This window comes from Lycorma delicatula, chromosome 1, assembly GCF_047948215.1.
Source record: "Lycorma delicatula isolate Av1 chromosome 1, ASM4794821v1, whole genome shotgun sequence".
In the NCBI taxonomy this organism is placed as follows: domain Eukaryota; kingdom Metazoa; phylum Arthropoda; class Insecta; order Hemiptera; family Fulgoridae; genus Lycorma; species Lycorma delicatula.
In genome coordinates this window covers 273,444,537-273,470,935 of record NC_134455.1, presented here as the reverse complement: position 1 = coordinate 273,470,935, position 26,399 = coordinate 273,444,537, and the positions used below count along the sequence as shown (strand labels likewise).

General features: G+C 30.1%; 1 protein-coding gene across 2 annotated transcripts in view; it reads right to left on the bottom strand.

Annotated features, from left to right (window-relative positions):
- rb (adaptor related protein complex 3 subunit ruby) overlaps nucleotides 1-26,399 on the bottom strand; it is a 179,014-nt gene that overhangs the window by 87,445 nt on the left and 65,170 nt on the right. For both annotated transcript variants that reach the window (XR_012758107.1, XM_075377954.1), the window contains exons 8-12: nucleotides 23,525-23,683; nucleotides 19,817-19,969; nucleotides 5,951-6,144; nucleotides 5,070-5,143; nucleotides 4,457-4,677 (exon numbers count right to left, since the gene is read on the bottom strand). Coding sequence is in view for 1 of the 2 variants with exons in the window: in XM_075377954.1 (XP_075234069.1) it covers nucleotides 4,457-4,677; nucleotides 5,070-5,143; nucleotides 5,951-6,144; nucleotides 19,817-19,969; nucleotides 23,525-23,683 (801 nt within the window). In the remaining variant the exon portion in view is untranslated. The remainder of the gene's footprint in view (nucleotides 1-4,456; nucleotides 4,678-5,069; nucleotides 5,144-5,950; nucleotides 6,145-19,816; nucleotides 19,970-23,524; nucleotides 23,684-26,399) is intronic.

Genomic DNA, 26,399 nt, shown 5'->3' with positions numbered 1-26,399 from the left:
GGCCTTATTAATAGCAAACAAATTCCGCAATGAATATAATGGAGATGCTGTGGAGCCAAACATGTATGTTCTGCTGCCTACCACAAAAGCACAGCGAACAGAATTAATATTTTTAGAGCCATGAGTAAACTCTGCTGATGACCGAACAGCAGAAAGAACATCAAGTGGACGTTTATCAGCAACTTCTTGAAAAAGCCTGTGTTGATGAAACATTCATGCAAAGGATCATAACAGGTAAAGCTGGGTTTATGGCTATGACATTTAGACAAAAGTTCAATCATCAAAAAAAAACACATTACAAAAATCACTACTAACACTTGAACATGTTGCACTCAAATAACAATAACAGGAAAATCAAACCAGATATCAAAAATTCAAGAACAGTGGTTATACAGGTAGTGGTTATGTGGAGCACAGTGCTGCCAACTGCACTTCACTAAATATTTTTTCTAGTATTTCTAAGTATTTTTTCTCAAATTTGAGAGAAATTCTATAGTTTTTCACAAATTTGCGAGAAATTCCTTAGTTTTTCTGAAATTTGCGCGAAATTCTTTACTTTTTCCCAAATTTGCGAGAAATTCTTTAGTTTTTTAAAAATTTGCAAGAAATTCTTTACTTTTTCCCAAATTTGAGAGAAATTCTTTACTTTTTCTCAAAATTGCGAGAAATTCTTTACTTTTTCTCCAATTTGTGAGTATTTTTCTCAAATTTGCCAGAAATTCTATAGTTTTTCACAAATTTGCGAGAAAGTCTTTACTTTTTTTCAAATTTGCGAGAAATTTTCTACTTTTTCTCAAATTTGCGAGAAATTCTTTAGTTTTTCTCAAATTTGCGAGAAATGTTTAGTTTTTCTCAAATTAGCGAGAAATTCTTTACTTTTTCTCCAATTTGTCAGTATTTTTTCTCAAATTTGCGAGAAATTCTATAAATCAAGTGATTTGGTGATATCTCTCTTCAGCATTTAATTTGACTTTAATTCTTGGATGCTAATCTTTTTTTACCTTTGTTGAGATATAGTTTTTAGTTAACAAAATATCACTGTTAAGTCACTAACACATGCTGCCACTTGTGATTGCTTATGAAATTAGAATTATTTTTTTGATGTTTAATAATGATAACATCATTTGTAATGTAACAAATTTATTCTCTGAGATCTGTTTAGTTATTTCTATTTTAAGTTGAAAATTTAAGTTAAAATATGTCAAGTTTAAATTTCTCGCAAATTTGAGAAAAACTATAGAATTTCTCGCAAATTTCCAAAAAAGCAAAGAATTTTTCCCAAATTTGAGAAAAAGTAGAGAATTTCTCGTAAATTTGTGAAAAACTAAAGAATTTCTCGCAAATTTGAGAAAAAGTGGAGAATTTCTCGCAAAATTGAGAATAACTTTAGAATTACTCGCAAATTTGGGAAAAAATACTCGCAAATTTGTGAAAAACAAAAGAATTTCTCCCAAATTAGAGAAAAAGTAAAGAATTTCTCGCTATTTTGGGATAAAGTAAAGAATTTCTCACAATTTTGAGTAAACTAAACAATTTCTCACGCGTTTGCAAAAAAGTAAAGAATTTCTCGCAAATTTGAGAAAAAGTTAGAATTTCTCGCAAGTTTGTGAAAAACCTAAAGAATTTCTCTAAAATATGTGAAAAACTAAAAGAATTTATCGCAATTTTGGGAAAAGTAAAGAATTTATCGCAAATTTTGAGAAAAAGTAAAGAATTTCTCGCAAATTTGAGAAAAAATACTCGCAAATTTGTGGAAAAGTAAAGAATTTTTCGCTATTTTGGGATAAAGTAAATAATTTCTCACAATTTTGAGTAAATTAAACAATTTCTCACGCGTTTGCAAAAAAGTAAAGATTTCTCGCAAATTTGAGAAATAGTAATGATTTTCTCCCAAATTTGAGAAAAAGTAAAGTATTTCTCGCAATTTTGGGAAAAAGTAAAGAATTTCTGGAAAATTTGAGAAAAACAAAAAAATTCTCGCATATTTGAGAAAAAGTTAAGAATTTCTCGCACTTTGATTGAAGATGTTGTATATCGCCATTCCATTGACTGCTGCTTTGTTGCTGGAGTGATGTGAGAATCCCATGTCTTCTCCCCTGTGACAATGTGGTCCAAAAGTTCATCTTCTACCTCACTGTACTGGGTAAAAAATGTTAAAGCACTAGCCATTCTCCTCTTTTTATCATCTTCAGAAAGCAGCCTGGGAATCATCGCGAACACAGTTTTTGAACTGAAAAATTTCAGAAATAATTTCATATAGCATGACTTTGAAACTTGTGGGAATATCAATGACAAACTGGAAATCATGAATCATCAGTCTTCACAAATTTTTGCATCAACTTTGTGCACCAGATCATCTGTCAGTATATAAGGTCGGCCCAATCACGTTTCATCATGGTCATTGTCAACAGTTTTACCCATTAATGCACTTTGTTGTCACTCACTGAATTAGCCCTGTTAACCTCAAGTATCTGGTAAATGTTCGCTGCTGACACATTCCTTGGGGTCAAAAATCAAATTACAAACTGTAATTCACAATTGGTATTTGAAACATTTCAACTTCACAATATCAACTGCACACAGTGGCACTACGACTGCAAATTGCATCTTCATTTATGCAAGGCATACTGAGAGCTGGGATGCATATATGTTTCGACAGTCGCACAAAATTTACATAGCTACAGCCAATTGGACCTTATTTAAAAGATAGCCCTTATATAACCTTAAAACAAGATAACCTTGAAACTGCGGTCAGAGACACTGCTCAGAAAGCAAGTAATGCAACAGTGGTTAGCGGAAGAACAATTTTTTATACAATAAAGAAACACAAATTGATGGTAAAAATGATAACCCTAAAAAGCAAGTATGCTTGCTTTTTAGGGTTATCATTTGCCCTAAAGAATTTGAAATTCTTTAGTTTTTCACAAATTTGCTTGATGTTATCTTTTTAGGGGCAAAAGTATGCCGTGAATACAGATTCTGAACTGCCAAATTTTTCTAGAAGTACATTATATTGTAATTTAAAATCAATAAATTTTCATTTCATGTCCAGAAAAAATAATTCTTTATTGATTGAATACAAATGTATTACTTTATGACAGAGTAAATGTTTAAGAGAAATTAATTGATTTCATGTAGAGTATACGACAGTTTATTACCTAGATGAAACTTGGGTTAATGCGGACATGTACAGGACAAAATATGGGTGGATAAAGAAATAAAGAGCGTGAAAGATGCTTTTAAGAAAGGTTTGTCAACTAGGGTGAAAACCCCGGATGTAAAAGGTAAACGATTAATAGTAGTAATGTATGTAGGAAGTGAAAATGAGTTTTTGAATGGTGGTTTATGGGTGTTTGAATCTTCCCAAGAATATCACGATGAAATGAATGGTGACAATTTTATGCAGTGGTTTAAGAAAATTGTCGAAATTTTTGCTGAAGGATCCATCATAGTAATGGATAATGTGCCATACCATTGCCTGTAAACTGAAAAAATTCCAAATGCTTCGATCTGAAAATTGTAAATTGCTGAATGGTTAAAATCAAAGAAAATCATGTACATTGAAGATATGTTAAAAGTGAACTTATAAAATTTTAAAATCAGTTAAATAAAAATATATTGATTATAAAGTAGATGAATAAAAAATTATGTTATGTTGCGTCTCCCTTCATACCACTGCAATTTTAACCTGATACAATTGATATGGGCTCAAGTCAAAGGTTACATTGGAAGTAATAACACAGTTTGTGTGAAGATATTGGTGATAGATTTGGGAAATGATGACAATTGTTCAACAGTCAGCAGCTTATCAGGTACTGAAGAAATACACTGAGCTAACAAATATATTTTTCTGTTTTACTTGATGAAATTTTAATACAGAAGTAACATACTTTCTTAAAATTTTTATTTTTAAGATAAATATATCATTTTATCACAATTTTCTAATTTTTGTTTTACAAGTTATTTTTGCTTTATTTTTCTAGTAAAAGTATAGAGAAATGTTTTTGCTCAGTTTTTTCTAACCATTTTTATCTCGGTTTTTAGAGAAATAGATACAGGGATATATTGATAACCTTTATAAGTACATTAAAAAAAAAATAAATAGTCAGGAAACTGAAAGTTGTTTTGGCTAATAATGTAATCTGCATGAGAAAAGGCCAAAAAATAATAAACAATGAAAGGGTTAAAATGAATAAAAACGGAACCTGAAGTTAACTGGCTGATAAAAATGTAAATTATTTTTCAAACCCTGTTGGTCTTAAATCTTGTAGTAGGTCAGCATGATTTCAACTAATAAACAAATCCTACAACAGAGATGATATTTGAAAAACAGATAAAAAATATGACGACTTGTATATGAGGCTGTAGTGCATGACTGAATATAAGCCCAAACCCAAATTTTATATTTATAAACAAAAATATATCAATTTAATTAATAAAAGACACATATACTCACTTCACTAGTAAATGTTTTGGCAACTTTTCGAAGCACATCAGGTGCAATCGTGGGTACTAATTTAGAATATTCACCAATAAGCCATAATATAGAAGCTCGAGCCTGAGGCACAGTAATAGAATCAAATAATCTTGCCATATGACTAATAATATCCTTGTGCCTAAATGGTTGGGACTGTAGTAGTTTCTTTATAACAACAACACTTTCCGCAACTACTGCCTCTGCAAAAAATTAATATGAAAAAATTTTGTTAAGCAATGTATGCAGTATTTATAATATGTTGTAGTATAACAGAACTAAGCTTAATGTATATATTAATTAAGGGGTAGGAAAATGTGGGTAGAGTTAGCTAGTAGATGGGAGAGAGAAAATAGTGGACTGTGTCTTCATGGGAGAGCATGGAAATAATCTGGAAATGTAAAAGTTACAAACTTGAAATTCTACTATTGAAGAAAATAAAAATAATTGTTAATTTCAAGTAGAGGTCCAAAGAAAGTCTATTAAAAATGTTTCAAATTCTAATAATTTTTTATGTTGAATTTGGATACGACAAATAATAAATTGGCTTCTTAAAAATTATTACATACAAAAATAAAAAATAGAACCAACTTACCATCTCTGTTTGATAGCATTGAAACAAGTCCACTAAGACAGCTGTCAGTAACTTCTTTAATATTTGATGCACACCTATAAATGCAAGATAATGAAAATAAGATAACAATGATTTCTTTTAATAGAAAATTTTAGCAAAGTAAAATGAAAAATACCAAGTCAATATAGTATATACCAAGTCATAGTGAGAAGGTATAAATAAAATAAAAAAATAAAAATTAAATAAGATAAAATTTTAGGGACAGTAGAGGTGGTTTGAAGAAAATTCTTTGAATGTATTTGAAATGGGGAAGCAGTTACATGCTTTTTCTTGTTGGGTTAATCTTTAACACAACAAAGTAAGCAAAAAAAGGTTTTTTCCTTTAAAATTATGTGTAGATTCTATAACTCAAAATTGATTCATAACTTTAAAATCATCCTGTTTGTTTTTGCTAGATCTGTATTATACAGGTTATGTATCTAATGCTAATTTATAGTCTTTCTGACTTTATGATGGGTAATAGTACATAAGGAGTAATTATTTCTTAAAAGTGAAATATTTCAGAGATTTTGCGATGTTAAGATTTTATAGAAATTCAGGCTACTGGAAAATCACTGAATTGTAGGCAACCTTTTGATAGGGAATCAATCTAGTTAAATTCACTGTTTTAGCTTGCAGTTGCCATGCTGACTTTAGTAAGAAGTGACTAATGACTATCAAGGATTTCTTAAATTTGACAAAATTTCTGATCAGGTAGACATATTAAAAAGGAGTATACAGTACTCTATATTTGGATTTTTTTCTATTAGTCCCTAGCAGATTTTTCACTATTGAGTTTATTAATAGATGCAAGTACATATATTGTATAAAACTCATTTCAAACTTATTAAAATTATACTCACCTGCCAATAGCTTGGATAGCAGCAGCAACAAACTCCTTATCAGTGCTTGAGATGTATGTTTGGAATTCACGTAGAATAAATGAAATGCTTGTTTCAGTTGCCAAATTAGTCAGAATCTCTAGTTTAAGTAGTTTAATATGGGTGGGGTCACTTGTTCTCACAAAAAAGCTTTTTAAGTAGGATTCAAACATTCCCTAAACAATAAAAAAGAAAATAATATAATACTGCTAAATACATATTAATAGATTAGTAAAAAAACACACCATAGAGCACAATAAACATTTTTTAACAAAAAAAATTAGCACAAGTCAAAACCAATCAAAATGGAAGACATCCCGGTTTGAATAACTTACACCATTTACATTTTGAATAACAAGAGAAATGCTTAACATCTTTAAAAAAATGAAAATGTACAACATGAGAATTTCGGTTATTACATAATGATAATAATGTTTAACGAGATGGCCTTCACATCTCTCCTTATAGCCATCCTAACCTCTTATGAGGAGGTTGCCTACTCTCAGAAGAGTTTATCTACTCTAAACTGGAAAGCAGTATGGCCTATTCTAAATTTAAAGAAGTATATAAACAGTAATAAAACCTCAAAATATGTACTTAACTATCAGGCACTTATTAATACGAGAAGGGATTAAAAAAAAGGAAAATTACTTGAAGACAAAAAAGAAAACCTGACATAAACTTGCATAAAATCTGTGTGCAACATTAACTGTATTAAAATAGAATTGTGAAGATGAACATTTTGCTACATCAAAATCAAATCAAATTCACTAAGTCATTCATGATATAATTTTCCTTTTATGTATGTAGACATTTTGAAATAAATCAATATCATTATTGTCATAAATATAATTCATTTGTTACATTAATGCATTGAATCAAAGGAGCCAGGTTGCTAGACTACAAATAGTTAAATAACATGTGATGTCTGGGTCTGACATACGATACTCTAAGACCAACATTGGAAACATCTATTTTAATAGAACCATTGAAAGCTTTATGGAAAAACAACAAGTCTTGCAATTTACGTCTCTTCTCCAATGTTTACATTCATTTTGTCTGAGGGAAAATGCTCACCAAGACCACAATGATGCCTCAAATAGTAGAATAATCTTTTTTTGCACAGCCTCTACCTGTCAGGATGTGTCATTTCTTCTGTAATTCCATGTTACAGAGCAGTGCTCTAAATGTCTAAGAACCATACTCTGATATAACACCAATATAATGAAAATGGCAAAAGACCAACAAAAGCGACCAAGATTTATTCTGGCAGTGGATGTAATTCTATCAAGATAATTAAAAAACCAATTTATAATCAAACATTACTCCCAGATTTTCAATTAAATTTTCATGACAAATGACATATATACATATTCATAATTAATCAATAATGTCTTATGACCGAAGTTTTGTAAAGATTTAAAGGCATGCAATTTCAAACTGTCCGGTTCAATTTCAATTTCAACTGCTATAAATACGTCTTATGTCCTGCAACTCTAAAAATTCTGTATAATTGTTTACACTTCTACAGACTTTCATATCATCTGCAAACAACAAAATGTCATCCTCCATATCATTAATGAACAACATAAATAACAGCAGGTGAAGATTTGAACCTTGAGGGACTTCCGAGGTAGCCTTATACAATTTAGAAACCTTACCAGCCACATTATGTGAAAAGATCTCCTGAAAAGATAAGACTGGATCCATTGCAACATCATATTTAATATACCATAACCATAAAGTTTTCTCAGTAATATATCATGTAGTAATTTTATCATCAAAGGCTTTCTTAAAATTGAAATACACTTCAACTTGCCCTCTGTTTTCAATCTAAGGGGCTACAAAAGACATCAACCCGTTCAAATTCATGACTGTAGTTATTTTAGCCATAAACTCACTCTGACACTGATTAATTTATATTACACAAAGAGTTATACAAATAGTCATAATTATTTTTTCAAAAATCTTTGCAAGTGAATTTAACAGTGAAACAAGCCTGTAATTCTTAATGCCATGTAAGTCACTATTTTTTGGAACAAGTGACACTAATGTAACTTTCCAACATTCTGGAAAAAGGTCAAATTTTATGATGAAGTTATAAAGCCACCACACTAGAACTGATACTATCAGAGTAAAGTGGGGGGATACCATCAATTCCAGCTGCAAAATGTCCAATCACTGCTTTTTATTAGTTTTAAAACATTATCTTCCAAAACTCTGGGATGCCTACGGTATCAACCGTTCGATTTTGCTCATCAATATTTGTACTGACTTCAAGACAATCTCACCTGGTTCACACACTGACTGAAGATATTCTCCAAATTTCTAACAAAACTGTCTAACAAGACTCTATCTCAATTCTAATATGACAAATACCTCTAAAGATAAACATAAAGGATAAATATTAAGGAAAGATTTCACATACTTAAGAGGTGAAAAAATTTGTGAGATTTTTTTACCTTAAGAATATCAAATATTTTATGTACCTAAATTTTGTAAAAAAACTTTATTATGGTTTAAGAACCTTATTTACAAACAAATTTTCTCATCAGTCTAGAGATAAAACGTCATCTTATCATCTTATTTTATAAGGGAATGGAACACTTTATAAGAAGTGTAGTGTCAGATCAGTGGAGTTTAATTATGCAAACTATATTATTATAAGCTATTCTTTTTTTTACATTTTAACACTGATCACATAATGTTTTATTTTGTAGTTTTTATTTTATAAAAGCAAGCAGAAATTATTGGTAGTATTTGTTATATTTTGGTTTTTATTTTTTGCTTGTTTTTTTTTTTTTGATTACAAAATATATACATATATATATATATTTTTTAATTAATTTTTTATATGCAAATAACAATTAACAATGGAAAAATAGAAACAGATGTACAACAAAAAGCAACATCAAGTAAGTTATTATGTTCATAATCTAACTGCCTTTGGATGAAAAAAATTAAAACAGTACCTGTATGAAGAAAAAATAAAAGGATTGAAAAATGAGATAAATAATATTTTACAAAAATCACAAAAGAAAATGGATGCAATGATAATTATATACAACACAAACTAGTTCAAATGATCACTTACTGATACATTAACAGAATACTAGGTTTAACAATTGTGTTTGAAAAGAAAAGTATACATAACTATAATCATTGAATAACAGTAATAATTATTATTACAAATATTTTAATCTAAAATACAGATAAAATATAGATAAATATGATTCCAGGGAACAAATAATAAAATTTAAAACTGTTACTAAATTTGTGTACTGGGAAAGCAAATACATCACTCAAAAAAAGATCTGTAAACTTTTTAATGCGTGCAGAAATTAAAAAAAAAATGTAAATGTGACAAAACATCTAAATAAAAAACAGTTAAACAAACTGCTACAACAAATTGGATATTCTACAGACAGATCCAAAAGTTGTGCATACCAAAGTAATATAAAAAATTATATAATATTAAATTAGTCATGAGACATAAGTAATAATAATACTTAAAGATTTATTTATTTTCACAAAACATGCTCAAAACGGCTGACCTATTCAGTAATGCATGTACAAACTCTTTTTACCATGTTTGAGGCCACTTTGTACAGCGCATGTATACTGATGTTAATCTCTGTTATGATCTTTAGTTCCTCCAGTGAGTGTGACCTGTTTTGAGTACAGAACTTTTCTTTATGATAACCCCACAGGGAGAAATCTGGGGATGTCAAATAGGGTGAACGTGGGGGGCCATAATCCTTTAGAGATGATACGCTCACCAAAAAACTCACGGAAGAAATTGAGAGTTTCATTAGATGTGCGTGAAATGTGGCACTGTCCTGCTGGAACCAACAATCACATTCATCATCTTCAAAAAGTGCAATCAACTGTACAATGATGTCTTGGTACACATTGTTCACTGTAGTTTCAAAGAAAATGGGGCTCACTATTTGATGACATGATATGGATTACCACACTCCCATTTTCTGAGTCTAAGGGGGTTTTCAAACGCATGTGGATTTTCAGTAGACCAAATTTTAGGGTTTTGACTGTTAAAACATGGTCAAGCTCTGCAATTTCATGGTTGTCAACAAATAATCAAAACCATGTACACTATGTACTTTTCTTTATACAGCTCTTTCAATTCCTGAACACCATGAACATGATATGCATGAAAGTGTAACCACTTCATCACTCTTTGAACACTTCCATATGAAATCTGAGTGTGCTGACAGTCTCCTCAAGTTTTTTGAAGGTGAATGTTGCATTACATTCTTAACTTTAGCGAGTTTAGCATCAGTCAAATGGCCAGTCTCCTGGTTGTTTTCTTGTCTGGGACTGATCCACATTCTCTAAATCGGGCGATTAATCTTATTATTATGGTCTCTCTGTTAAGCAATGCCACCATGTAATGATATTTACCATGTAATTTGTCTCCAACACGTGTATAAGAAAGACTGGAAAAATAATGTTCAACAATGAAAACTTATTGCTCTTGGGAAAACGACATGTTTACCAAGCAATAAACAACGCTACTGCAAGTGTCATGTGGTCAATACACGCCAAAATGACATCTAGGTTTGTTGTTGTTAGTACCCATGGTGCTATCTTGCGGTAGCCGATAGAACATTTTCAACTATACTACTATTTACAGATACCTTGATTTGAGCAACTTTTGGATTTCTCAATAGGTGTGATAGTAATAAATGGTAAATAGTTCCCAGGAAAACAATTATATTTATAAATTTAACGATAAATACTGTAGCGTGACCAGGTCCGCCACAATCTTAATATTTTGGGTCATATTTTGGAATAATAATTGGAAAAAACCTTTTTTCTTAATAAAAATTTGAATAGGAAAATTTGTGTTATATTATTTTATTAAAGCCATAAACAATGTTAATAAGAGAGAGGTTTTTCTCATATATTTATTTTTTTTTAAATTCACTTCCTGTTATTAATAATCTTCAATTATTATTAATCATTATTTTATTTGTCATTTCTCCTTACTTTTCGTAGTTTTCATCTTCTGTGGCTGAGGAAGTATCCTCTTACATCTTAGCCTGTAAATTTTTCAACAAGCTTTCGACTAATATCATGTTTCACATGAGAAGTCAGAAATAACGGAAATGACTTGCCCCTTCAGCTAATTTCTCCGCCAGGTTCGACCAATTAGAAGTAAGAATGGGTTACCACCATTCACCAAACAGGCGGTACCATTTTTGTGAAAGTTTGCTTTTCATTGGTAGTACTAGTACGAACTTACAGTCTCTTTGGTAGAGTCTTTTGTTTCGAACTTCGGATGAGGGTGGTTGACGGATGGACCGCAGTAACCCAAGTTACGGAGTGAAAATGTAAGTTATTAAAAATGTTTATCTTTGTACATAATTAGAAAATAAGTTTAGAGCTAAGGTTATTGTTGCAATATAATCCGAATACTGAGTTTTAAAATTTCATTTTTTTTTTTTATTTAACATTTTTAAGTATATCCTTGTAAAAACTGCTTCATTTATTAATAATTTGATTCAGACTAATTGAAATGTAACTGTTTTTTGAAGTTTAAGAAAAGTGAAATTATTCACTGTATAGCGAAAGGTTTATTATTAATTTAGTATTTTTTTTATTTATGCAATTTGAGTTTGGAATAATAGATTCTAAAGAAATAGTTAAATTCAATTTTATGTTTTTTTTTTTAATTATTTATTTCAATGTCATATGAGAGTTTAATCAAGTGTAATTCATAATTAACCATAAGAAATAGTTGATGTTTGAAACTAATGAAATTACTAAACAAAAATAAACAAGTTAGGATGCAATAATCATATTTTAATTTTCAGGAAAATGTTTCAATGTGCTCAAGTTAATTTTTGTTTTTATCTTTGGAATATTTATTTTTTAATTATTGTTTTAGAGTACAAGTTTATCAGTAAATGTGAACTGACATAATTATTACTATAATCAGAGTTGTTTTCATTTAAATCATCCTATTACATTTTTTGTTGACTTTACTGAATGATTACTTAATATTTCAGGAATGAGTTGTATTTATTCACTACAGATACTAACTCCGTAAAGACCAATTAGCGATGTTACAGTTATTTAAGATAGATATCCAAATTTCACGGCACAGGAGAATAGGGAGTTTTTCTTAATGTCTTATAAATAATTCGCAGTTTCTTTAATTTTCACGTTCACGGCACTTTACTAATATTTCCAGAAAGTTAATCGAACATTCAGTTAGGCCAATTTCAGTCATCCGAATGTATAGAGAAGTTCGAACCATTTCATTATTTCACAACTGAATTAGGCTGCATTAATCTTTATTTAAAGTTATTTGTTACAATAGTATTTTAAATAACATTTCAGTTATACCCGAAGATGGATTTCAGACTAAGAGAAAAAGTTTTTTTCTATATTACATATTTCATTGTGTTGCATAGTTACATACAGGTTCATCATCCTTAGTAAAGTTTTTCTCATATGAATATGAACCGTGTGGTCTTGTTATAATTTCTTAGTTATAAAAAGTATACGACCTCGCATTGCGTTATGTCCTTGAATCGATTGCAACATACATACTGTTTTTTCGATATAATCCATCCTCTGTATTTAATATTTCATTTTTCCTGACCCCGAGAAATAAAAAAAAGTCAATTTAGTTTACTTTAGAAAACTATTTAACCTCACCGTCAATTTCAGACAGACCGATTTGAGCATGATTTTAAACCCTCTTAAAATTGACCCTCAAAACTTTTACATTCCCATTTTCAGGTCCTCTGAGTATTAGGAAGCAGTAATAGGAGGTAAGGACCCGATCCCAGGAGCACAATCCAGAATGCACAAACCTCTTTGAAGAAGAAGTGAGCATTTATGCTGCCGCCAGGCATTACCAGAGAAAGAAGTCAAATTTTTATATGTTGCTCCAGGAGCAAATTTATTTTCTAGTTGCACAGCAGAAACCTGACTGGTACTTCGTAACAGAAATTGGTGGAGGCGATTTTGATGACAGAATTTGGTGGAGATACCAAAAGTTGTGACATAATTTGGTGAAGGTGTTACATAATTCGGTGTCAGACCCCGGTCTTCACTTACCTTCGGTATTTTGGAGTTCTGTTCCAGTATTTTTGTACATTTAATTTCAGGCACTGTCACTTGGTTTGGGGACTTCATGACATATTTTGGTGGAGGCACCGTTTCTATATTGTGATTCGTTACAATACAAATTATGAACCATAGATAGATGTTGATGATTGCTTGTATCAGATATCTTATTTTTATGGATAGCTTAATTAAATTTTTATAATAATTATTATTTTAGTAATTATTTTTATGGATAGGTTTAACATATTCTGAGACTAATGTTGTTGTAAGAATACAGAAAAAGCATTCTGGCTTACAAGTTAGTGATGTATTGATTACTTTTATAAGTCTTGACAAAAATTCAATTTATATTTAAAAGTGATGTACATTCTTTTCCAAACAGTATTCATATTGTTAAATAAATTATTACTAGATTGTAAGACATAATGTAAAATGTAGTTTTTATTGCTGTTCTAATTACTGACTTACACAGTTTGACAAGCATTTGGTAATAATAAACCTAAACCGACAACGATTGTTAACGTCTATATGCCTACAACCGCCCATGATGATGATGAGGTAGAGTGTGTATACGAAGAGATTGATGAAGCAATTAAACACATAAAAGGAGATGAAAATTTAATAATAGTTGGAGATTGGAATGCAAGCATTGGAAAAGGCAAGGAAGGAAATATAGTGGGTGAATACGGGCTGGGCAAAAGGAATGAAAGAGGGGACCGACTTATAGAGTTTTGCACGAAGTATAATTTAGTAATTGCCAACACCCAATTTAAAAATCATAATAGAAGAATATACACTTGGAAAAAGCCAGGCGATACTGCAAGGTATCAGATAGATTATATCATGGTTAAGCAAAGATTTAGAAATCAACTCGTTGACTGCAAAACTTACCCTGGAGCAGACATTGATAGCGACCATAATTTAGTGATAATGAAATGTAGATTGGGGTTTAAAAGCCTGAAGAAAAGGTGTCAGATGAATCGGTGGAATTTACAGAAGCTTGAGGAAGAGGAGGTAAAGAAGATTTTTGAGGAGGACATCGCAAGAGGTATGAGTAAAAAAGATAAGGTAGAAAATGTAGAAGAAGAATGGGAGAATGTTAAAAAGGAAATTCTTAAATCAGCAGAAGCAAACTTAGGCGGAATAAAGAGAAGTGGCAGAAAACCTTGGGTTTCAGACGATATATTGCAGCTGATGGATGAACGTAGAAAATATAAGAATGCTAGTGATGAAGAAAGTAAAAGGAACTATCGGCAATTAAGAAATTCTATAAACAGGAAGTGCAAACTGGCGAAAGAAGAGTGGATTAAAGAAAAGTGTTCAGAAGTGGAAAGAGAAATAAACATTGGTAAAATAGACGGAGCATACAGGAAAGTTAAGGAAAATTTTGGGGTACATAAATTAAAATCTAATAATGTGTTAAACAAAGATGGTACACCAATATATAATACGAAAGGTAAAGTTGATAGATGGGTGGAATATATTGAAGAGTTATACAGAGGAAATGAATTAGAAAATAGTATTATAGAGGAAGAAGAGGAAGTTGAGGAGGATGAAATGGGAGAAACAATACTGAGATCTGAATTTAAGAGAGCATTAAAAGATTTAAATGGCAGAAAGGCTCCTGGAATAGACGGAATACCTGTAGAATTACTGCGCAGTGCAGGTGAGGAAGCGATTGATAGATTATACAAACTGGTGTGTAATATTTATGAAAAAGGGGAATTTCCATCAGGCTTCAAAAAAAGTGTTATAGTCATGATACCAAAGAAAGCAGGGGCAGATAAATGTGAAGAATACAGAACAATTAGTTTAACTAGTCATCCATCAAAAATCTTAACTAGAATTCTATACAGAAGAATTGAGAGGAGAGTGGAAGAAGTGTTAGGAGAAGACCAATTTGGTTTCAGGAAAAGTATAGGGACAAGGGAAGCAATTTTAGGCCTCAGATTAACAGTAGAAGGAAGATTAAAGAAAAACAAACCAACATACTTGGCGTTTATAGACCTAGAAAAGGCATTCGATAACGTAGACTGGAATAAAATGTTCAGCATTTTAAAAAAATTAGGGTTCAAATACAGAGATAGAAGAACATAAGAAAGAAGCTGTAATAAGAAAGGGAGTCCGACAAGGATGTTCCCTATCTCCGTTACTTTTTAATCTTTACATGGAACTAGCAGTTAATGATGTTAAAGAACAATTTAGATTCGGAGTAACAGTACACGGTGAAAAGATAAAGATGCTACGATTTGCTGATGATATAGTAATTCTAGCCGAGAGTAAAAAGGATTTAGAAGAAACAATGAACAGCATAGATGAAGTCCTACGCAAGAACTATCGCATGAAAATAAACAAGAACAAAACAAAAGTAATGAAATGTAGTAGAAATAACAAAGATGGACCACTGAATGCGAAAATAGGAGGAGAAAAGATTATGGAGGTAGAAGAATTTTGTTATTTGGGAAGTAGAATTACTAAAGATGGACGAAGCAGGAGCGATATAAAATGCCGAATAGCACAAGTGAAGCGAGCCTTCAGTAAGAAATATAATTTGTTTACATCAAAAATTAATTTAAATGTTAGGAAAAGATTTTTGAAAGTATATATTTGGAGTGTCGCTTTATATGGAAGTGAAACTTGGACAATCGGAGTATCTGAGAAGAAAAGATTAGAAGCTTTTGAAATGTGGTGCTATAGGAGAATGTTAAAAATCAGATGGGTGGATAAGGTGACAAATGAAGAGGTATTGCGGCAAATAGATGAAGAAATAAGCATTTGGAAAAATATAGTTAAAAGAAGAGACAGTCTTATAGGCCACATACTAAGGCATCCTGGAATAGTCGCTTTAATATTGGAAGGACAGGTACAAGGAAAAAATTGTGTAGGCAGGCCACGTTTCGAATAGGTAAAACAAATTGTTAGGGATGTAGGATGTAGAGGGTATACTGAAATGAAACGACTAGCACTAGATAGGGAATCTTGGAGAGCTGCATCAAACCAGTCAAATGACTGAAGAAAAAAAAATTGGTAATAATAATCAGAGTTCTTTAAAATTGTTATTTCTACTGTTCTTAAAATTTTAGATCAAAACTGACTCATCTAGAATCTGAAATTGTACGACTTATATCTGGTATCCCTTGAGTAGCACGTGCCCCAGCTGGACACTACTACAATTTGTGCATTAAGTGCCATCATTTACTTGAACTATTTAAATTTAACTTTTCTCATGCATTTATTTTTATTAAGGTGATTTAAATAAACTAATTTAATTTTTTTTGAGATGTTAATTGCTTTAACTTAACTGATCACCTAACAGGACTGAAACATAAAATTATAAACCTTTATTTGTATAAGTACTAATGATCTCTTCTGTTAGTTTCCATTTTTAATCTGATTTTCCAGCCTCTTTTATCATTATTTGTATATTGACATTTCTTAGCAATAATAAAAATAAAAACAATTTAATAATATATTTTAACACAATTTATCTGATTATTTTTACTGATTGGAGTAATAATATAGATCTTTAACTCCAGAACTAAAAGCGTTTTTTGTCTTAAAATATCTATTATTTACAGTGGATATTTAGTCTGAAACTGGAACATGAGGAGATTGATTGGTTATCCTTCCTAAATTTAAATAAATCTTTATATTTTTAACTTGCATAAACTGAATTCTGACACATCTTTAGTAACACATTTTTATTCTGTTTGAAAATGTATTTGTGAGTAGCACAGCTTGTCACTTGAAAAACTGTTCTTATGGTTCTATCTAATCTCTACATCTGGATTAAACATTCAATAATAAATAGACATTGTACATTGATACTCATGGGTTTATCATAAAAGTTGAATTTATTACACATTAATGAATATTTAGAATTGAAAAAAAGGTTTAGTGTTTATTATAATAGTTACTAAGTAAAAGAAATAATATACATTAAAATAGCATTAGATTATTTGAGGTCTCTCCCAAATACGTAGTGACAGTATTTATAATACTGTCATTACCTTCCTTGGAAAAGGGTTAATTTGTTACTTTACACAATCTGTTTCGTTGTTTCTTATGGATGTGATGCATGTAAAACATGTGAGGTATAATACCCTAAAAACAGATATGAAACCACTACTTTTAGTGAGTTTATTTCACTGATTAAAAGAGTAATTATTGTAAACAAAACCCACAGGGCATGTGAACAGGCCAAATGTAAGGGGTAATAAGAGGCAGTATAAAAAAAAATTGTATACAGGATCATATTTTTCGTGAATTCCCTGTTAATAATAAAAACAACGTTAAAAAATTATTTTTAATATTCTATTCTGCAACTTTTGAAGGAGATCAAAAGTATTTCTAAAAGCATCACCCTAAACAATTAACACACATTTTATAATACTATGAAAGAAATCATAATAGACCAATAATAATGTTGTGGTTGGCATAATATTGGCAAATTTATAGAACATAAACAATATGTATTTGGTTTGCCAATTATATATGAAATTCTTCCCATCTAAGATTACAGTCAAAAATCACTTTCAAGTATTTACATTTTTCTTTTCTTTTAAGTACTTGACCTTTAATTTTCACTTAAGTATTGTTAGCAAAATAATTTCCAAATGTCATGAATACTGTCTTATTGATATTCAACAATAGCTTGTTAAATGCCAGCCACCCAGCAATAACATCTAGATACAAATTCATTTTGTTCACTGTGTCAGACCAAAAACAGCTGTTGAAATTACAACAGTGTCATCAGCATAAGAAATGATTGCCTCAAGCAGCATGGCACCAAACACATCACCGACATACAGAATAAGTAACAATGGACCAAGTACTGTTCCTTGGGAAACTCCCATTATCATATCACAAAATTTACTTAGGCATTCATTTAGTTTCATCTTTTGTTTTCTATTCTTATGACAGCTAATCAGTAATTCAAGTGTACTTCCTTGAACTATAATAGATAATTTTTTATTAATGCCATCTATTACACCATATTTATCCTTAAAATTATCGATAATGCTATTTATTTCAGTGCAATCAACTGGCTTTATGAAAATCATTTTCTCATTCAAAGTTGGAAGTTTTAAATTGTAGTAAAAATAGTGATCTTTTCACTCAATTTTGTTCCAATATCATGATAATATGTATTCATGTAATTTGCTACTTCCACTTGATCTAACATTTTTATGATGTTATTGTCTAATATATAATTGATATTGATCTCTTGTTTTTCACTTTGCTCAGTCTTGCATTTAAAATTTTCCAAAGATGAATGGGATTACCATTAACTCTTTGTATCTGTTCTTTATCATATTGTATTTTTGCATCCTTTTATCACTTTGACCAACACCTTTACATAATTTTTATATTCAATATTCAAAATTTCATCACTTGGTTTCTTTTTCATAACTTTATATAAATTTTCTTTGATTTTACGCACAATCATAACTGCCACAATTATTCAATTTTCCTGGCTTTCTTACAATTATGAATGCTGTTGCAACTTTTTGTAATTGTAGCTTTATCAATAATTTCTCTACATAAATATAAGTCGCAGAATTAGGATCCAGCACCAACAAAACTTTGTCTCAATTAATCTTCATAATCTCAGTTTCTAATTTTTTTGTGGCTTAGTTAGCAATGTAGTTTATTACTGCACTGTTCTGGTATTGTTCCCTCAAAGATAAAAATAATGGATAATGGTTAGCAAAAGTATTGGTCAATATAAAAAACTCTACCTCAATCATAATAGTTTTTATGAAAATGTCAGTACAGGTATCTTTATAATTAGTGGAGGGTCTGGTTATCCTTTGAAAAACTGAAGTGTATCCCTTTCCAAAAGATTGTTAACAAATTCCAGACTTATTTTGCCTACTTCCAAAAGATCAATATTAAAATTTCCAATTATCAAATAATTCCATATATTCTTATTTTTATTAAGAAATGATTTCAATCCCAATGTGAATTCTGTTTTTGGAATCTCATGTATCTATATATAGCAGATATTATCACTTTCCAACCAACAAATTTTATAGTGGAACACAGTACACTCACTCTGTCACAAGTATAACTTCAGTATTTTCCATTTTTTTTATTACATATAATCATACCCCATCATATTTATTTGCTTTACTATTATTGTAATAAGATTTTCTGACAGGTGGAAATGCTGATAACATTTCAAGCTCAAAGTCCAGCACATACAATTATACTAGACTTTGTGTTCGGTCTCATAATAATAATTTTAAGGTTGGAGAAATTGGTATTTAGCTTCTTGCATTAACATACATAATTAGAAAATCATTATTATGTAATTTTTTATTGAGACTGCACATCTTCAGAATTAATTGGATTTATTATTTTTTGACAAAAAAGATGACTTGTATGAACTGATGCTAGAGATGTTGTACAGGGACTTGTTACAATGTCTTGCTGATTGAAGTATTTCACTTTAAATGTGTTAATGGGGTTAATGTGGTAATCAGTACTCTTCTTGATTTTAAACATAAATATTTCACACATGCAGCTGTGTTTTCCATGAGATTGATGTTACAGTTGGTTCCATATTTTACATTTCTATAATTACAATTACTGCATCTTATATTATCACTTTTGCAGGAACTAGTCTTATGAGATTCAGCACATTTAAGGCATATGGTGTCATTATGACACTACAAATATGCATATTATATTTCTAAAAATAAAACTGCAGGCAGATAAAAAAATTAAAGATTTCTCACTTACTTTCCTTTCAATTGAAATAGATGCGATGCAATTAAGAACAACAGACTGTACTTCTCTATGTGATCTCAGCAATCTGACGAGTGATTTAGCAACAATGCCAACTTCATTTCTTGGAGCAAGATGATGATACAGTTGGGCAACACTCATAACCACCTGGTATAAATTAAATAGAACTTACTTAACTTAACTATAGAACTTACATAAATCTGGCAAGTTGATTTTTGAAAAAAAAATTATTTTCAATGAGACTACATGTAAAAAATACTCACAAGGATACAAATCTGAGAATGCTAAGTTATATAATTACAAATCAAAACTTTTCTTTTAGAAGTGAGTCAGCACATCAATGAATGTGTTCACATTTCATGACTTATTTACATAATTTTTTCAAGATCACTACAAAAATACAATTGTACACTAACCAAGTATTTTAGAAGATTGTGATATGTTACTGGATTTAGTAGTAATAGTCCTAAACTTTTACAATGCAGCTTGTACCAAAAAATTCAAAGATTATTTTTGATTACCAAATCAAGTATTGTAATATAAATCTGAAGCAGACTCATGCTATTTAATTACATATACTTTATACAAAGGTTCTTGATATTAAACCACTGTCTTAATAATACAAAAATGTTGATAAGGGATGAAATTGTAGAGGCTTGTTTGTTTAAAAATAAACATTTGGGGAGTAGCTATATATATATTTAACTCCTATATTGTTAGATGTGTTACTTTATGACAGTTAAAAAAGAATTGCTTTTTTAAAAAGAAAATCATGCCAATTTAGTCTATAAGGTTCTAACAAAAATCCAAGACTTGAATTAGCCATAACTGAGTTATGGTATTAGTTGAAGAAGCTTGTAAATACAGCAAGCTTCAAGCTACTCTGTAGGTGCATGTGGTGCCTAACTTGCAAGAATTTTTTCTTATTAGATAGTGTATCAGATTGGTATACTGAAAATCTGAGGAGCAGAAAAACTTTGAGAATTTTATAAAACAATTTAGTCAATCTACTGAATTAACCTAATGGACTAAATTGGAGGTGAAATATTTAATTATTCTCTCAAGTCTTTTGCTAAAAACAAAGAAAAAGATTTTATTGAAAGTATAATTAATAATGCGATGTACACAATAAAAACATCTACATCTAAATACCTAATAGCCACAAAATAATTATATTTTTGTAAATTCAACTTAATTTTTGTTAAATTGAAGCAAACTTAGACTAGTATTTTTAAAGCTATATAATTTTTATATATCAATAAACAATCAGTTTTATAATACTTGAATGTTTTCAAACTTATCTAAGAACAACATTGTGTAGATTAAATGCTTTAGTTAAATTGCATCCATGAAGCTAGTTCATCTCAGCTTATAATCAAAATAAAGTAAAGTTATATAATTCTGTAGAAGATAACAGAAAAGGGAGAAGAAAGATCAAGATGATCTGAAAAGAAGGATGAGAAAATGAGACAAGCTTCAGTGTAGGAGTAGCTGATACCAGCAACTTAGATAAGTAGAACAAAAATGATGATGCTATAGATTAATGAATTACATTTATTTGGTTACAGCCACAGAACATTAAATTTTATCTGGCTAATATAATCATTAACTCGTAGGAACCATCTGATAAAAAGAGCTGGTCATCACCAGCTCACATTCCTTATCAAGAAAACTACCCTTATGCATAACAATGTCTAGGAGCTGGCAATATAGTATATATCAAACCAACCATCAGGCTGGGTACTATATTCTTATAAATATCTGCAGATTTAACTAAACATCATAAATTTTTTTTTATCACAATGTAAATAAAAAGTACACAAATGTAAAGCATAAAATTAATTTTTATACACTACTTTTGAAAACAGTATTTCAAAAATTTGAAAGAGAATATTATAAAATCATTAATTTAAATAATGAGAATCATTAATTTATTTTTAAATAAACAAACATGAATAATACAAATCTACACTGTTGCCAAAAAATTTAGGGATTGGCCTACATTTTTTTGAATCTGCTTTTGTTCCTAAACTAACTGCACTTCAGTCAATGTTTTTGCATAAGTTATTAGGCATTATTATTAGGCATTGTTATTAGGCATAAGTTATTAGGCATAATTAAGGGTTTTCAGTAAAAATTTCACTACTGTAGCTCTAATATGTTTTGGAGATAGAATGTTTTTTTGTTTAAAACTGTGCTAAAAAAACTCTGTTTTTCAGACAAAAAATGTTTCTCTTGAAAACAGCTAGTCCTACAGCTATGAAATTTTTACTGCAGCCTTTGTTACGATATAACAATCATAAAATAATGCTTATTTAGATGCCTCTTTTTTTGAGAAATTCAGTGGCAAAATTAGGGATTTTCCCAATTTAACTCCCAATTGGTAATACTTAGACTGTTCTGACTGCATCACTGTTTTCTCTGTGTCTTGTTTGCAAGACTGTTGTTTATAATCTCACTAGTTTTTACTATTTTGTAAAAGTAAATTCTATGGAAATGGGGGTGATCATCTCTGTCTGAAATACCAAGTGGCAAATTATTGGTATGCACAAGTGTGCTTACTCATGCTGACCAATAGTATCTAAACTTAATGTCTAAAATTTGTGTTGAGAATACAGAAAGATGTTTTAAGGAAGCCGTGCAGCTCTGTGACGTGGCAGACCGTGCAAAACCTCATCTCATCAGGATCGAAAGCTATTGCTTTTGAGTCATAAAAACCAAAATACAAGTTATAATGATTTACTGTCTGTTATGAAGGAAAATGACAAAGACTTCAGTATTTGTGTGTCTACAGTCTTCAACACTTCAGGAAGTAGGTATAAACTCTATCTATACACTCCATGAACCCTTGCTAAATGATCTGACTAAAAATTGACGCAAAATTTGGTATAAGGCTTGACTTGGCTGGTTAAAGGAAGCCGGAGGCATGTTGTTTTCTAAGATGACAGTCAACTGGAACTATTTACTAGGCGCACAATCAGGGTCTGATGTAAAAAGACTGAAAAGTTTTTGCTTGTTTGTGTCACTCTGGCAGTTCAGACTGGTGGCAAGCCATGATGATGTGGGGTTCCATCACATCTGAGAGTCCAGGGTAGCTTTCGTTTGTTGAAGGGTCTATGAATAATGTAAAATACTGCCAAACAATGGAGGAAGTCATGCTACTGTCTGTTAAAAATTTTCTCTTAAAATCTTATCTATCAGCAAGACAATGCCCCATGTCACACCTCTCACTACAATAAGGACTGGTTTTCTAAGCAAGATGTTGAGGTTCTTCGATGGCCAGCAAGGAGCCCTAACCTGAACCCCATCAGAAATATATGGAACATGATGCTTAGCCAAATAAAAGCCTAAGAATAAGATTGGCTGATGTTTATGGTGGGGCAAATTTGGCAGAAAATTACAAAGGATGAATGTCTGAAGCTTATCAACTCCATGGTGAAAAGGATGAAGGAGTGCTAAAAGACTAAGGGAGGCACCATTATCTACTGAACCAAGTAGTATATGTAAATTACATAATTTTCTTATTTTGTATCATTAAAATTATTTCTCTCAAAAGGTTGTGTGTTTTTTTTTTAGGCCTGTCCCTAAACTTTCTGGCAACACTGTATTTGGTAACATTAAAAGGAACTATCAATGACAATTAGAGCTACTGGGAAATCAGGTATATTTCAAGAAAAGTGGTATATTAAAATAACTACTTACAGATGCGTTTCTGCTTTGAAGCAAAGGTCGTGCATTACGCAACAATAGTCTATGGTCTGGATCTAAAGAATGAGGTGTCTTTTTTGATTTGTTTTTATTGTTTTTATCATTATCATCATCATCATAAAAGAACTTTTCCTCAGATTCATCCCCACTTTCCTACATAAGTATAAAATAATTAATATTAATTTTTATAAGGTTAGAAGATAACAACAATTCTCCTTATACTTTAAAAACAAACATGCAAATATTAAAATATTAAAAAAAAAAATATGAAAAAGAAACTATAGAGCTAGACATATTCTTACACTCACAAAAACATTGCAAATTTCTATGCTCTGCAAAAGAAAAAAACTTCTGTATGAAAATGCACAGTTTAATGAAATAAATAATATCTATATATATCGTTACCCAGTGTTAATTTAAAACTAACATCTGCTAACACAAAACTAGTGATATGTGATCTAACTAAGAAGTATTTTCAGATTGGGGTTACTACCAATCTGAGCAGATCGGCATAACCTATACAATGTATTCATGCTAACTTTTTATCAAGTCTTCAAAACATTTCTATTATGCATTTTCTAGCATTCAGTTTATATAGAATATATTTTTAACTATGTCTTCAACAGTTAAAAAACACAGTTTTTTTCATTTTAGAAAAAAAACAAATTGCATGAAATCAAGTCTACAGAACATTGAGGTTGTGCCATCTTAACAATGTTATTTATGGCCAAAAATTACTGAAAAACCAAAGATTTGTCAGCTAGCTTTTTCCATGTAATGATTTTATTTTCTATTTGTGTATGTGTTAAAGGAAAATAAATTTCCACTTAATATCCTTTCATAAATCTATTTTTTTGTCAGTTTCACAATAATGTCCTGATAATAGATCTTGAAGTGAATATTCATAATTCTCTTAAATTGAAAACAACAGCCTTTCAAAGGCTATTTCAGTTTTAGGTTTTTTAATAAGTGAAAGTCTGCACGATAGAAGTCAGGATAGCAGGAGAACAACCATCATTGTATTTTCTTAAAAACTAGATGAATTATGTTGAATATATGAAGCACTGTTATTGTTATACTGTCTAGAAGGTGCTGACCCACATTCTGGCCACTTCTCAATTCCTCTCTCAAACGCTGGAATAATGTCAAATAAAATTCTTTGTCATCTACCTAGCAGGATGAAATCTTAAGGAATGACAAATGCCAATTAATAAAAAAAAAAACAAACGATCAACTCAATTGTTTTGTTTGTACTAGTTTTTGTCATAGCAAATTCTCCTCCTACAGTAATGAATGTGATTTGGTTTCATCATAACTATACATCTCATCACATATATGACATTTATTAAAATTTTTCATTGTTATCAACCAATCCACGTACGCCTAACTGAAAATATTTTGTTTTTCTTCCATGGTCATCAGCCATGACACAAATTTTTCTACCATATGAATAACAATCATAATGTCTCCATAAAACTAAAAAAAAGTGTTAAATACTTTTATCAATCCCCACTTCTTCTAATACTTCATAGACAGGTTTTATTTATATAACACAAAGTTTTATGTATGATCATAATCAGCTGGAAATAATGAGCATCAACATTTTTTATTATTCTGTATAATTTGAAATGAGTAACCATTCATTTTCAGAGTGATTTACTCAAATAAACAACTCTGAAAGTGGCTCATCAACTCTTCTCTTAATCTTTTTGCGGCATTTTAAAAATTTCAATGAATGCTTTTCCCTTAAAAAAAATACATATTACTCTTCTTTTTTTTTTAGTCAAGAGAATTAACATCAACAGTAGCATAAACTCATTCAAGCTACCATAAAACATAAACTATGAGCTATAGCATCACACAGATAATGTAAATGAGTTATAGTGTCTTTAGCAACTTTTCAACACTTTACTTAAGTTTGTTGATTATATATATTTATTATTATTATTATTTTACAGTCAATTTTAAGACTCATATTCCTCTGTACTATTATACAAATATAAATAAATAACTTGATCCACCAAGTACAGTATAAAATTAAATTATACACTTACCTTATATCATTATATATACACAAGAGTATTTTCATGATTTTCTCGCATCTTCAGTTGATTTAATCTTTTAATTGTTCACGTAAAATTACATATTATAAATACACAACACTAACAAAATAAAATCTTGATAAATATAATAAAACAAAATTTGTTAGAACTTTGGATATAAACTTTAAAATCAATTCAAATTAAAATGTAATTATAATTAAAATTTATTTCTTTTAAATTTAAAATCAAACTTAAAGTTAAAAATTCCATATACAAAAATGTCATCAAATAATAAAAATATTAATTAGAAGTTAAAATGATAAATATGTTAAAAAAGAATGAATATGTGTGTGTGTGATGTGGCTAGCCAATATTATATTACTGTGCAGAATTTTAAATAGATTAAGTTAAAAATTAACAATATTTGATAAAGTGCTGCTATCTATTGCAGCCTTTATAATCGTGTCATCCTCATACTCGGTTAGTTGGTTGATCAAGCTGAATCCATTTTTAAATTTATATAAATAATATCTCTGTAAAATGTCTAAACCCATATCTCATTATTATTATTATTCATATTACATTTTTTAATTTATAATACTTCCAAATTAGTGTAAATATCAAATATTGAATGTTTATTATCAATAAGATGGTCAACGAAAACTCAAAACAATTCCCTAAGGCTTCTGAAGTGATACGTCGTGACTTCTACGTAGATGACTTACAAATGGGTGCTAATGATTTAACTGAGGCAATGCAACTGCAAGGTGAAATAACAGCGATTCTAAAGCAAGCGGGATTCGACCTACGCAAATGGTGCTCTAACA